We start from the raw sequence: 11,742 nt of genomic DNA, 5'->3' as shown, positions 1-11,742 counted from the left end.
AGAACCCTACTCTACAATCTTCCTCTATACAGTATCTTCTAGAACCCTACTCTACAATCTTCCTCTATACAATCTTCCTCTACAACCCTACTCTACAATCGTCCTCTATACAATCTTCCTCTAAAATCTTTCTCTATACATTCTTCCTCTATACAACCCTACTCTACAACCCTACTCTACAATCTTCCTCTATACAACACTACTCTGCAACCCTACTCTACAATCTTCCTCTATACAACACTACTCTGCAACCCTACTCTACAATCTTCCTCTACACAATCGTCCTCTGCAACCCTACTCTACAATCGTCCTCTACAACCCTACTCTACCATCTCTCTGTACTCTGTACTCTGTACAATCTCCCTCTGTACAATCTCCCTCTGTACAATCTCCCTCTGTACAATCTCCCTCTGTACAATCTTCCCCTACAATCCTACTACAGGCTAAATTAGCCTGTTCTAAGCAGGCTATGAAGAAATTAGTAATAAAATAGATAGTCAAGGTTTCTTCTTCTTCCTCTACTTCACTGCCATGATCAGTGGTGCAAGGCTGGACACAGGCTTGGCTGATGTTACAAATGGATGCTGCCCAAAAGAAAACAAAACAGCAATGAACAATGAGGCATGACTTTCCAAGCTCAGTGCTTCAAAGGCAGGGGCAATATTTTTAAATGAAAACAGGATTGAGTCTGACAAGGTCTAAGGAGTGTGGTGTAACACTGGCACAAGTTGCCCCAAGAGCTGATAGGTGCTCCATCCCTGAAGACATTCCAGGTCTGAGAAACGTGATCTACTTGACAATGTCCCTGCTCATTGCAGGGCACTTGGACCAGATGACCTTTACAGGTCCCTGCCAGGCCAGCCCAGCCTAGGATTCCTCACCCTTTCCATTTGGAAAGCACCAAGAGTGGGAGGTGAGGAGGAGGGGAGCTCATGTGATACCTCGGAATTCAGTGGAGGAGGAGCCCATCCCTCAGACACTGTTTCACTGTTTCACCTGCAGCCCCTTTGCATTTTACCTGCAGGAGCTCCTTGGCAGACCAGCGCTTCTCCTCATCTCTCTGTAGGCAGTGGCTCAGGAAGTCACTCAGCAAAGGTGAGAGGAGCTCGGGCTGTCGCAGCTCTGGGGTCCCTATTTCGGCTATCAGGTATTGAGCCTGGAGAAAAAGGAAACAGGAGGCTCCATGTGCTTCTTTCACATCTCTAACTGCTCTCCCTGAACCTGTTGTTTATACTCTGTCGTGGCACTTTCTGCCCTGGCAGAGGGGCACAGATGACTTTCATATACCAACAAAAACCCAAACCCCAATGCAGCCACAGCTTTTCCAAAATCCAGCACATCTCTTCGAGGCAGCTGATTTCATTGGCTGACCTACTTAGGGGGAACTACATCAGCAAAAGCACGTTTTGCTTCTCTGAGAATTCATACCAGCTTGACAGGCTATTTGGAAGAGGGACTTTGCACTATCTATTTCCAATTGTTATTACATGACAAGCATGTCTGCTTTGTTGCTCCCATAAAAACTGCTTTGATAATATAAAACTCATCATGCTTTTTATTCTGTTGTTGAAAAGAATATAAAACTCATCATGCTTTTTATTCTGTTGAAAAGAATGGTAATTGGAAGAAAGAAAAGAAATCCATCAGTTATTCCTTGGATAAGGAAACAAACATGTGGAACCTTGTGGTCAACACAGACACATTAAGATGCATGCAGAAATGTATTGGGATGAAAATGCCTCTTTGGGCAGCCAGCAGTCACCTGCAACTCTGTTTCTCAGCAGTCTCCAAATTTCAGCTTCCCTTATGTGGCAAAAGGAAAACTTTTCCTTGTCAAAACAGAAAAAGAAGTGCCATCCCCATGTTAATGCCATGCTCATTTGGATACTCAAGTCAATGTATTAATGTGTGCCAATCCCAGAAAGTGCCGGCAACAAACAGGAGGTTTTGGCAGGCTCTCCATGTCACCAGGCTCCAGCTTGGTGGCCTGGAGAAAGTGGTTTGGACTAGGAAAGAAATATGGTCACTAAGTGTTTCAGCAACACTGCACAAGAAGCAGAAGGTACTATGGTGCCTTTACAGCTTCTTGCCCTGGTTTCAGCAAGTTTCGCAGTGAGAAGAATGGGGCTGCAGTTCATCTCTAAAATATCACTGTTTTAGAAACTTCATTGGGTTTAGGTTTCTTTTCTTCATTTCTGAAAAGATAACAGCAGTTCTGAGATGCTTGTTCCTTGTTTTTAGGGCCATCTTCACAGACAGAAGAGCTGGAACATCTTGAAACCCAAAGCAAAGTGTTGCCTGAGAATGGGGAATGTCTGTGTGTGGTTAGGCTTGAATTCCCCCACTGATGCAAACAAAACTCCTGCAGATGCTGATGTGCTGCAGGGACATTTGTAGAAGTGGACTTTGGTGGAAGCAGTGCCAGCAGACAGCAATGGGATTTTGTGCAATGGCAGACAGAACATGGGACAGGTCAGAAAGGCAGTGGGATCAGAGAGCATTTGCACCTTACCATGCGAGGACTTTCGTTCTCGTAAGGAACTTCATGTTCCACCATCTCAATTATGACTATTCCGAAGGACCATATGTCCACTTTGGGACCATACGGTTTTTTTGTGACAACCTCAGGCGCCATCCACCAAGATGTGCCAGTCACCGAGCTCCGTTGATTCTGCTCAGGGGTGAGCAGAGCAGAGAGGCCAAAATCAGCTGAGAAGAAAAGAAAATACTGTTCAATTAGGGAACCAGGCAAAAGAATTCCCCACTCTATGACTGAGATTGTGCTGTTGAAGCTCCTGGAAATCCATCCCTGCTCTGTTTCCTCAGGACTTTAACCAAGGAAATATTGAATTGGCCACTTCAAAAAATCCCCAAATTTTTTGCACTGCCTCCAGCAGTGGCTTTTATTCCCTGGAAGATTTAGATTGCAGCTCCCTCCGTCTGGAAAAGACACATTTATCAATGCCAGTCCTAACTGCTATTTCCTTGCAATGCCTCTGTGCACATTGCAACTGTGCCCTCAGCTGGCAGCAGGGGTCCCTGCAGTGCCACCAACACCATTGTTTGGGAACTGGCAGCCACTCAAAAGCATCCCCAAACCCTACATCCCTGCAACACTGTGCCTGACAAAGAATATACTGACCCAACTTGACAGAGCCGTCGGTTCCCAGAAGGATGTTGCAGCTCTTCACATCTCGGTGGATCACATGGTTAGAGTGAAGAAAATCCAGTCCTTGCAGGCACTGAGAGGGAAAAGAGAAAGAGAAGGACACAAGTTAGTGATGTGATTTCATCCCACAAGAAAGGAAACAGCTCCAAAAGATTCCCTTGGGAGGGAAATGGGTAGTAATGGCAGAACACGGTGCCATCGAGAGGAAGAGTTGCTGCTGCAGCACTCGCAGAGCAGTAGCCTTCTAAGGGAAGGCTTCTAATATCAGCTTTTGAAAGAGCAATTGCTGTTCTACACTGTGCCCTGTAAAGCAGCCAGAATGAGTGCTGCTGCAGTGGATGTGCTCAGAAGAAAATGCCATTTTGGGTGCACTACAATCCTTTTGAGCTGAGGGCTGTGAGAAATGAGTCCCTCCTTTTCTTTGCCATTCGTTTCAAAGCCTGCTACCAGCACATATGCTTTTACAGGCAAGGAATGCAGTGCAGACAGGCTGGAGGCAAACATTTTGAGAGGCAAGGTGGAGAACAGCAAATACAAATACAAGAGACAGAGCGACAATATGACAGCAGGAGATAAGACTATAAGAACAGAGTAGAGTGAATGCAGGGACACTGGCAGGCAGTTAGTTCACTTGAGATGCTCTTGCTTCTCCATAGCACAGCAGCAACACAGAAACAAAGCTTGGCGCATGGAATCACTCCAGTTCTGAGCCCCTGTTTCCCAGACAATCCTGCCCAAGCCCTTGGGAATACAGGCAGGATCCCCTACCTCCCGACTGATGGCTGCAATCTCATCATCACGCAGGTAGGTCTTGCGGGTGACATCCATCAGAGTGCCTCCATCCATGTACTCCATAACCAGCCAGAGTTCATTATCCACAAGGTAGCTGAAAGAAGGAAACAAGGGCATGGAGATGAGCATGCATGGCTATGCTGCTTTTTTGGCTGATTCCAGTTTCCTGGTCTGTTTGAAATGAGGACAGAATAAAAGGAACAGACATTGCCTCGAGGCTGTGCAGTGTTTGCAGTGTGTGCAGTCTCAAGTAGAAAGGCACATGTGTGAAAAAGGAGATGTCTTAGATTGCCAGCAAGAGAAAAATGCAGCTTAATAACAGCACAGAAGAAAAAGCCAGCTCTCACACAAGACCTTCCTGGAAAAAAAGCACCTGGTCTTCCTGGCATGCACAGCAATGGAAAAGAGCAGTAACAATCCAAAGGAAATCCTCCCTAGGATGGTTCATCAGCACTTAGGACACCCCAGAAAGATCATGCCTCAAAACAACATGGAGGCAATGAACTTGAAGGCTATTGACTTAGTAAGATAGGGATGATCCAGGTTTTTGAACAATTTTCAAACTACATGTGCCCAGGAAGACTAATGCAGACCAAATATAATCTCTTCCCATCCACTGGATATGAGTAGAGAAATAATAATTAACCAATAATAATGCCTCTATTTCCTGCCAGTGACCAAAGTTGGTTTTTAACCTCACATGTTTGCACTATGTAAACATACACTCGTGGGATAAAACGACAACCACCACTCACCTATCTAAATAGTTGACCAGGTTGGGATTCCTATTCATCTTCATGATCCTGATTTCAGTAATGGTTAATAGTGTCCTTCTCAGCGATTTATTTTCTTTACAGCAACCTAAAATGACATTGAAAATCAGTAACTTGAGAAGTCTGTGGCTGGAGACAACAACACACATGGAGTGAGTGATTTTGGAAGGACACAGCCAAGCTGTGCCAAAGTGCCTTGTGATTAGACCTTGGAGTAATTAGGAAGTGACATTCCAACAGCCCATTTCTCTGCTCACTTGGGGGACAGTTACAGGACAGGTGGCCACTAACATCCACCTGGTAACAATGGTGTCTCAACTATCACCACAAAGCTCTGACCACACTTCTCTGCTCCTCTGGCAGGGATTCAAAAGAAGTAATCCAAGCCTTGCTACTCTACACATACATCCTGGGCTATAAGAAGGGCTTAGGGCTTTTAGGGATGCCTTGCAGATCTCTCCCTACGTGCAGCTCCCATGTGCAGCACTGCAGGTTGCTAAGGAACTTCCAGTAAGATTCAGATGCATTTGCTGGCAGCCAGAAATGAGAATTCAGGACTCTGAAGCTGTAGCCCCAAAGAGCAGTGAGATGCTCTAAGGCTCCACCTTTGTTTTAGCAATTGAGAGAGAGCAAGAGAGCTCATCCTTCTCTGAAAGGTACTGCTGCCCTCTATGCCTTCCCTGTGGCAGCTGAGAAGGGTAAAGGCTGTGCCAAGTGTAATTTGCAGGCTGGCAACAGTCTGTGCTTCCTGTGCCTTTGCAGCACAGCTCGATGGGTGACCCAAAGCTCCAGCCACAGCTCACACGAGAGGGGAAAGCCCTCGAGAGCTACAGAATCTGTGGGGGCTGTTGACATTTACCTCTCCTCCTGTGGCAGTGTCGACTGCTCTACAAACAATTCCAAATCCCCTAGAAACAAAACAGCAGGAAAGAAAGGAGAAGCTGTTTAGATATTGGAGTGAAAGCCAGCCCAGACAGGAGATCTCTGCTGTAAATACCTAAAACCTGCAGGATGCATGAGGGGTCTGCCAGAAGGCAGATGATGCCTTTTCCTCTCAAGGGGCATGGGCACTGGGCACTGGGCCTGTTCCTGAAGCTTTGGGGTTTACTGCCTCAGATCAAAAAGCTCAGAGAGCTTATTCTTTCATCTCAGGTTTCAGTGTATAAACTGTGTGGTTCTAATCCTGTCCACCAAGTATTTCCTTCAGCAAACTCTTGGAAAGAAATGTTCCTGAGAACTGTTATCTGACAGCTGTCAGGGGCTAGATTGCTCTTTCAGGCAATCAGGATTCTTCTCTTTTCATTAGTGTGGCCATATGATTCTGAGACACCCAAAAATTCCAAGGAAATTAACAAACAGGTGTCCCAGGTCCTGTTCCTTGCTGATGGCAAGGCTTTGGCAGCATTGAGATGTCCTTGACAATGCCTTCTGGCCACATTTACAAATTCTGACTAGCACTGAGCAGTGGGGCAATCTAACCCCAGTGTCTGAACATGTTTGCAGCTTGCCTGACATTACACGTGATAGATATTCCAACAGCAAAACACTCAGCCTGTGGTTTTGTAGAAATAACTGTGGTTATACTCACCCAATGCCAATATTTTCCTGTTCAATGTATTTTGTTACAGGATTTTCCACATTCACCATGCTCCCTGAGAGAAACAAGATGCAAGATGCTGACTTTAAAGCAGAAATCTCGCCTTCCAGGAGCTACAAAAGGCAGCCCCACTGTCGGGGGCTCTGAGGCCTATTTCTAGGCAGCTGGGTAACAATAAAAAACCAAAGAACTACAACAAAAAACTATCACAACAACAACACCACTGGCAGCCCAGCAGCAGAGACAGCCAGCCTAGAAACAAAACAGCAGCAAAGAAAGGAGAAGTCATTTAGACATTGGAGTAAAAGGCAGCAGACTGTGAAAGCACAGAGACTGATTTCCTACAATCCTTTGAAGAGATCCCTTGACAGGAAACAAAGAACTGCGAGTTGTTTTCCCAGGAGAGGAGGGCATCTTCTCCACCTTTCAGCAGTTTGCCAAAAGAATGCCTTTCCCTTTGTAAAGCAGAGCAGCTCAGGCTATAACCAATACCGATGGGGCTTTCAGCCTAAGGATCCTCCCCCTTTCTGAGCAGGCTGAGCTCGAAGATGCCCTTGCCTGTGCCCCGTCTGAAGAAGCACACTGCTTGCCTTCACCCTGACAGCGCGGATCAGTCGCTCGCATTGGACTCGCCCTCTCAGCACCGCACACGTCCCCATCTTCCCAGCTGGGCACAGCGGGCATGGGCAGCAAGGAGAGCAGTGCTCCTCAGGCTCTGCTGTGACACAGACAGCTGCCCAGAGGAGATGCTGAGCCTCTCGTGAGTCCAGGCCGTGCCATGCAGGAGCCAGCCCAGACGAGGGGCTGCTGCCTCCCGGCAGCTCTGCGCTGCAGCGGCTGGGCGTCAGCGGGACTCTCGGCTAAGGAAGGCTCCAGCCTCTGCAGTCACAGCAGCCGTCAGCAGGGGCAGGCCAGGTGGCACAACAAGGCTGGGAGAGCCCAAGGATGAGCACTGACAAGCACTGGCAAGAAGCTACAGCCAGTCCGAGCCCCGTGACAAGCTGCTATCCCCATTCAGGACACGACATGATTGGCTTTGAGATCAGACACACGGAGGCGCACATCAGTGCCCTTTTTGTGCCAACAGCTGATGGCAGACAGAGTCAGCTGGGCTCTGTTCTCAACCCCACCAGCACCTCTCTGAGAGCACAGCACTGGCAGCTGTTATGGGCAAGAAGCAGATGAAATGGGTTGTGCTGCAGAATCACAAAGGGCTTGATGTGGTGTCCTAGAGAGTGATCTGTGCAGGGCTTGGGCCAGTGGGTAGGATTCTAGCAGTCATGGGGAACGACTGGCAATCAGCTACAACTGAATGCCATGGATCTGAGGAATATACAGTGGGTGGGCTGGAGGCTCACTCCTGAGAAATGCCAGCAGGGCAGTTTTACCTGATCACACCACATCGATATATCTCTTGGACATGTCTTTATAAGCAGAAAACTACAATACTAAATAGGGATTGTTATAAAAACATCTTGTTTTTCTTTGGGGCCACACAGAAAACACCTCTTGCTCTCTATTTGTGTGGTCACCTGATATTCTTTCAAAGGAGCTCTCACTGACAAAAACCTACCATTCCCATAAAAAACAAACTGTAGATGTACTACTGGTATTACTACAGTCATAAAAATGACATCAGGAAGACACTTGGGGCAGAAGAAACCGTTCAGGATGGAGAAAAGCCAACCCACCAAAAAACAAAAGAAACCCCAAACCCAAAGCAACAAAAAACACCAACTAAAACCCTTACAAACCCACAAAAATGCAAAACCCCCAAACCAATCCATTTCTGCAAAGCTTTTTTGCTCTGATGACTGGTGGGAAGTCAGGAGTGTAAGGGGAATTTAGGTAGCCAAATATTCTACGCAGTTTGGCCACTAGCACCCAGGACTTGCCTAGAACATTTCCTAAATCACAGCCTTCTGCTCATGCAGGGACAATCCCTGCTTCTGCCTTTGGTGGAGAGAGAAGCTCAGGCAAACCCAAGCCAGTCCAAGCTGCCCTCAGAGGCAGCAGGAACACCCAGAGCACTCTCTTGCTGCCTCCATGCACAGCAGTTCCTGTGGGGAGTCCTAAATGTCCCTGTGACACCAAACTGAGGAGAAACATTTGGTCCAGCTGTGCTGACACATGCACACAATACACTGTGCCTCAGACAAGACACACACAAGACATACTCAGTATCTCCAGGTACTTCTCCTCCATCTCCCGTTGCTGAGCATCTCTGACCACACTGGAGCTGAATGAGCTGCTCGGGTTCCCCTTCTCAGCTTGGGGACTAGAGGTGTCACTAAACAATGCTTCTGCTGCAGCAGGTTGCATGAGAGAACCTGAGGAGCTCTGGGAGAAGAAATGAGTTTGTGTCAGAAAGGTGGCTGGCAGAGATTGCCCCGAGATCCCATTTCAAATAAAAACCCTTAGGAAGATGCTGTTGGCCACATGCAGGGCTCTTAAACTGGACATTTTGCAATGTCCACTTCTCAAACAAATGGGTCAAAACCAAAAGCTGGTTTTACTCCAGTTCATGGCCACATTCAGCTTCCGTTTTCATGGGTTTTCTGAAGGATGACTGCCACAATGACCATTCCGCTTCCTCCCAAGGACTCCTTCCCCCTCTCCAAGGGCTGCAGACACACTTGCAGCTCCTTGGTCTTGTGTTCTACCTCCTCCCATGAGCTCCTTCTTAACTCCACCCTCTTCTGGATGTGCTCAATCTTCAGTGCCTCTGGTTGGGACACTTTCTGTGCCTCAAGCTGAACGTGGGTCCCTTCATGGCCAATCACTTGCTGGAAGTCTTCGCAGGCTGCCTGGGGAGATGTCAACATTTGCACCTCAAGTCAAAGAGAACAAAGCAGTCAGAGACTACAGCTTGTCCCTGGCAGCTGTGAGTCACAGACTGTGAGGAAAGGGAAAGAACAGGAGAGGACCAGACTGACAAGGGATACAGACAGCTTGTTTCCAAATCCATGTGGCTCACCATGTTCCCCTGTAAAAACACCTTGAGAAACAAGGTGAGCAGGAGCAGGCCAGAAGGAATTCATTGGGATGGCTGCTGGCTAATAGGCCAAAGGACAAGTTCCACTGATCTATAAATACAACTATATAGAAATATATTTATAACTACATAGACCTATCTATATAGTTATATAGATATAGGAATATAACTGTACACATCAATAAATGTAACTATGGACAGAGGGATGGGACCTGGCCAATGGTCACAGGCTTTCCCTCTGTCTCTTCTTCCCATGCAGGGCAGCCCTCTAGGAGAGTTCCCTCAGATGAGTATCTGGGAAGCAAAGGGAACACTGAGTCAATACTGGCCCTTGTGCACGTTTCCCTTTGGCAGCAATTGTCCTTCCATCAGGGACTGTTAAATATAGCCTAAAAAGGCAGACTCTCACTTGGGAATTTGAAGCCTGCTCTTTAAACAACTGGGATCCTTGCAACTAGAAAAGTCAGTGTAAAAGGTTGAGGTATCCCGATAAAATCTCAGCACTTGCAGTGCAAAGAGCACCAAGGAGAGCTTGAAACACAGACAATCCCAGCTCACAAAAAAACCCCAGCCTTGTTCATTCTCTGTGCTGACACAGAGCACTCAGTCCTCACTGAAATGGTTGAAGCTGAAAGGTGCTGTCAGCTGAATAATGAACCAAATGGGGACACTCAGCTTGGTGACACAAGTGCCAGAAGGTCAGCTTTATTCACTGCTCTCTTGCCACAGCCCAGGACTCAGTGCCACCAGAGAAGCGTGCAGAGCAGGGCTCCAGCGGGGAGGCTGTGCCAGTGCCCTGCTTCAGCTCAAGGCACCAGGAAGCACCAAGCCTGCAGACAAAGACTCAACTCTTCTGATCTCCCTTCCTGCCAGAGGCAGGCTCACAGCAGCCATCTCAGACCTCTCAAAACCAAGCTGGGCTCTCTCCTTACCAAGCTCCTCGGGCTCCAGGGAACTGTTCCCGCGGCTCACGGTGCCAGGCCAAGCTCCCTCGGCTGCAGCCTTGTTCTCAGGCTCCCCTCCTGAATACTCTGGGGCAACACCAGTGTTCCACTTGAAAGAAAAACATAAAGAACATAACTCTTCTTGCCAATGACAGAAAACACCTGGTTCAACGACTCCATGGCTCACACACTTCATCCCTTCTTCCCACACAGGAAATCTGGATGCCAAATGCCTTCAACAGTTGTATTGGTTTGAAAACAAACCAGTGGGAGATCACAAGTCAAGATTGAAATTAAAAATAAGTGAAATAATAAAAGGAAAAGCACTGACAAAGTCAGATACAACCTAACACCCTGTTAGGGTGGTAGTAGCAGTCCAACTGAAGTAGTCCAGTTGAAGCGGTGATCCTGTGAAGGTCTAGTCTCCAGCTGAAGATCCAGTGTAGCTCTCGTCCTCTGGGAACCCAGTAGACAGGGCTAGCTCATGTCGCTGTTGAGCAGCTAGCAGAGTAATGAATGCATCGGTTCTCAGTGGCAAGAAGGAATGACCTTTATTGTTTTGATTTCATCACATTTATAGAGTTCTCAAAAGTCACCCAGATTGGTCAGTCAGAAGCCTTCCCCCAGGCCTGATTGGCCAGGCCTGCACTGCCCAAGTTCTGGGACACTTTTCCAAAAACATCCAAACTTTATCTTTATTTACAAAACACAAGAAAACTTCTCATGGGAAAAACTGTGCTAGCCACAAGCTCAGGCAGTTCCAAGGCCAGGTTATATCCACGTGGGAACACCTGGTTCCTCCCTCCTGGGCAGAGCATCCCACAATGGGATAAGTCCATGAGTCACACGGTGGGTCCCTGATGGCCCATTGCCTGTCATGCGGGGTGGGTCGTTAGCAGGTGATAATAGCTAACGGATGGCCCATTGCCTGTCATCCGGGGTGGGTCATTAGCAGGTGATAGCAGCTAACGGCCCACAGCTGGTGGTAATAGAAAACTACATCTATATTGCAACCTAGGACAACAGTGGAGAATATTGACTTCTCAAACACATCCAAAAGCTTTCAAGGTTGGACATGGGAGCCACACTGAACACATGATGTAGGCATTAAGGAACGAGTCCTGCCAGCTCCTGGCACAGGGATGTGCTCCTCCCTCCACTGCCCTGAGCACAACAGCCTCATCCAGGCTGCAGCTTTGCTGCCACTGGATGGGAACACACATCTCTTGGCACAGAGATGCCCAAGAGGAAGGTGCCTGAGCTCCGGAACCCAGAGAGCAAGACTGGCCAGTTTGCCCAGCTGAGGATTTTCCAGACAGAACCTTGACTGGAGGCTGCTGAGAGCACAAGAAAGCTGCAGCTGCAGCACATCCCCTCACACGGCTCTGGCAGCGCCTACACGCATGGCAGGGCTCACACAGCAGCAGCAGCTGCAGCCCAGCCCTGGCTCTGCCTTGGCCTTCCAGCCAAAA

The 11,742-nt window shown here is 47.8% G+C and overlaps 2 protein-coding genes and 1 long non-coding RNA gene across 4 annotated transcripts in view; all 3 read right to left on the bottom strand.

Moving 5' to 3' along the window:
• Nucleotides 1-495: 495 nt before the first annotated feature.
• On the bottom strand, nucleotides 496-4,800 carry LOC146422241 (serine/threonine-protein kinase PAK 3-like). Of its 2 annotated transcripts, none has more exons than XM_085046698.1 (6): nucleotides 4,717-4,800; nucleotides 3,938-4,055; nucleotides 3,143-3,242; nucleotides 2,513-2,709; nucleotides 1,019-1,156; nucleotides 496-584 (listed from the first exon to the last, which is right to left on the bottom strand). In XM_085046698.1, the coding sequence occupies exons 1-6, from the start codon at nucleotides 4,758-4,760 to the stop codon at nucleotides 519-521; spliced, it is 663 nt and encodes a 220-aa protein (XP_084902824.1). In that variant the 5' UTR covers nucleotides 4,761-4,800; the 3' UTR covers nucleotides 496-518. The 2 variants fall into 2 exon arrangements, with proteins under 2 accessions (XP_084902824.1, XP_084902826.1); XM_085046700.1 differs by lacking the exon at nucleotides 4,717-4,800 and adding an exon at nucleotides 4,335-4,521.
• A 779-nt stretch (nucleotides 4,801-5,579) lies between these two features.
• Nucleotides 5,580-9,178, bottom strand: LOC146422240 (uncharacterized). The gene is made up of 4 exons (XR_014848216.1): nucleotides 8,995-9,178; nucleotides 8,509-8,671; nucleotides 6,323-6,386; nucleotides 5,580-5,642 (listed from the first exon to the last, which is right to left on the bottom strand). It is a non-coding gene; the product is annotated as an uncharacterized LOC146422240 (long non-coding RNA).
• Nucleotides 9,179-9,472: 294 nt separating this feature from the next.
• The window catches only part of LOC146422236 (uncharacterized), a 32,966-nt gene continuing 30,696 nt past the window's right edge, over nucleotides 9,473-11,742 (bottom strand). The window contains exons 6-7 of the mRNA XM_085046707.1: nucleotides 10,259-10,379; nucleotides 9,473-9,620 (exon numbers count right to left, since the gene is read on the bottom strand). Of these exons, the coding sequence (XP_084902833.1) occupies nucleotides 9,595-9,620; nucleotides 10,259-10,379 (147 nt within the window). The 3' untranslated portion in view covers nucleotides 9,473-9,594. The remainder of the gene's footprint in view (nucleotides 9,621-10,258; nucleotides 10,380-11,742) is intronic.

Source organism: Lichenostomus cassidix, unplaced genomic scaffold, assembly GCF_008360975.1.
Source record: "Lichenostomus cassidix isolate B80296 unplaced genomic scaffold, HeHo_3.0 HiC_scaffold_893, whole genome shotgun sequence".
NCBI classification, from domain to species: Eukaryota; Metazoa; Chordata; class Aves; order Passeriformes; family Meliphagidae; genus Lichenostomus; species Lichenostomus cassidix.
Note: the sequence above shows the minus strand (reverse complement) of the source record. Positions and strands in the feature narration are given on the sequence as shown.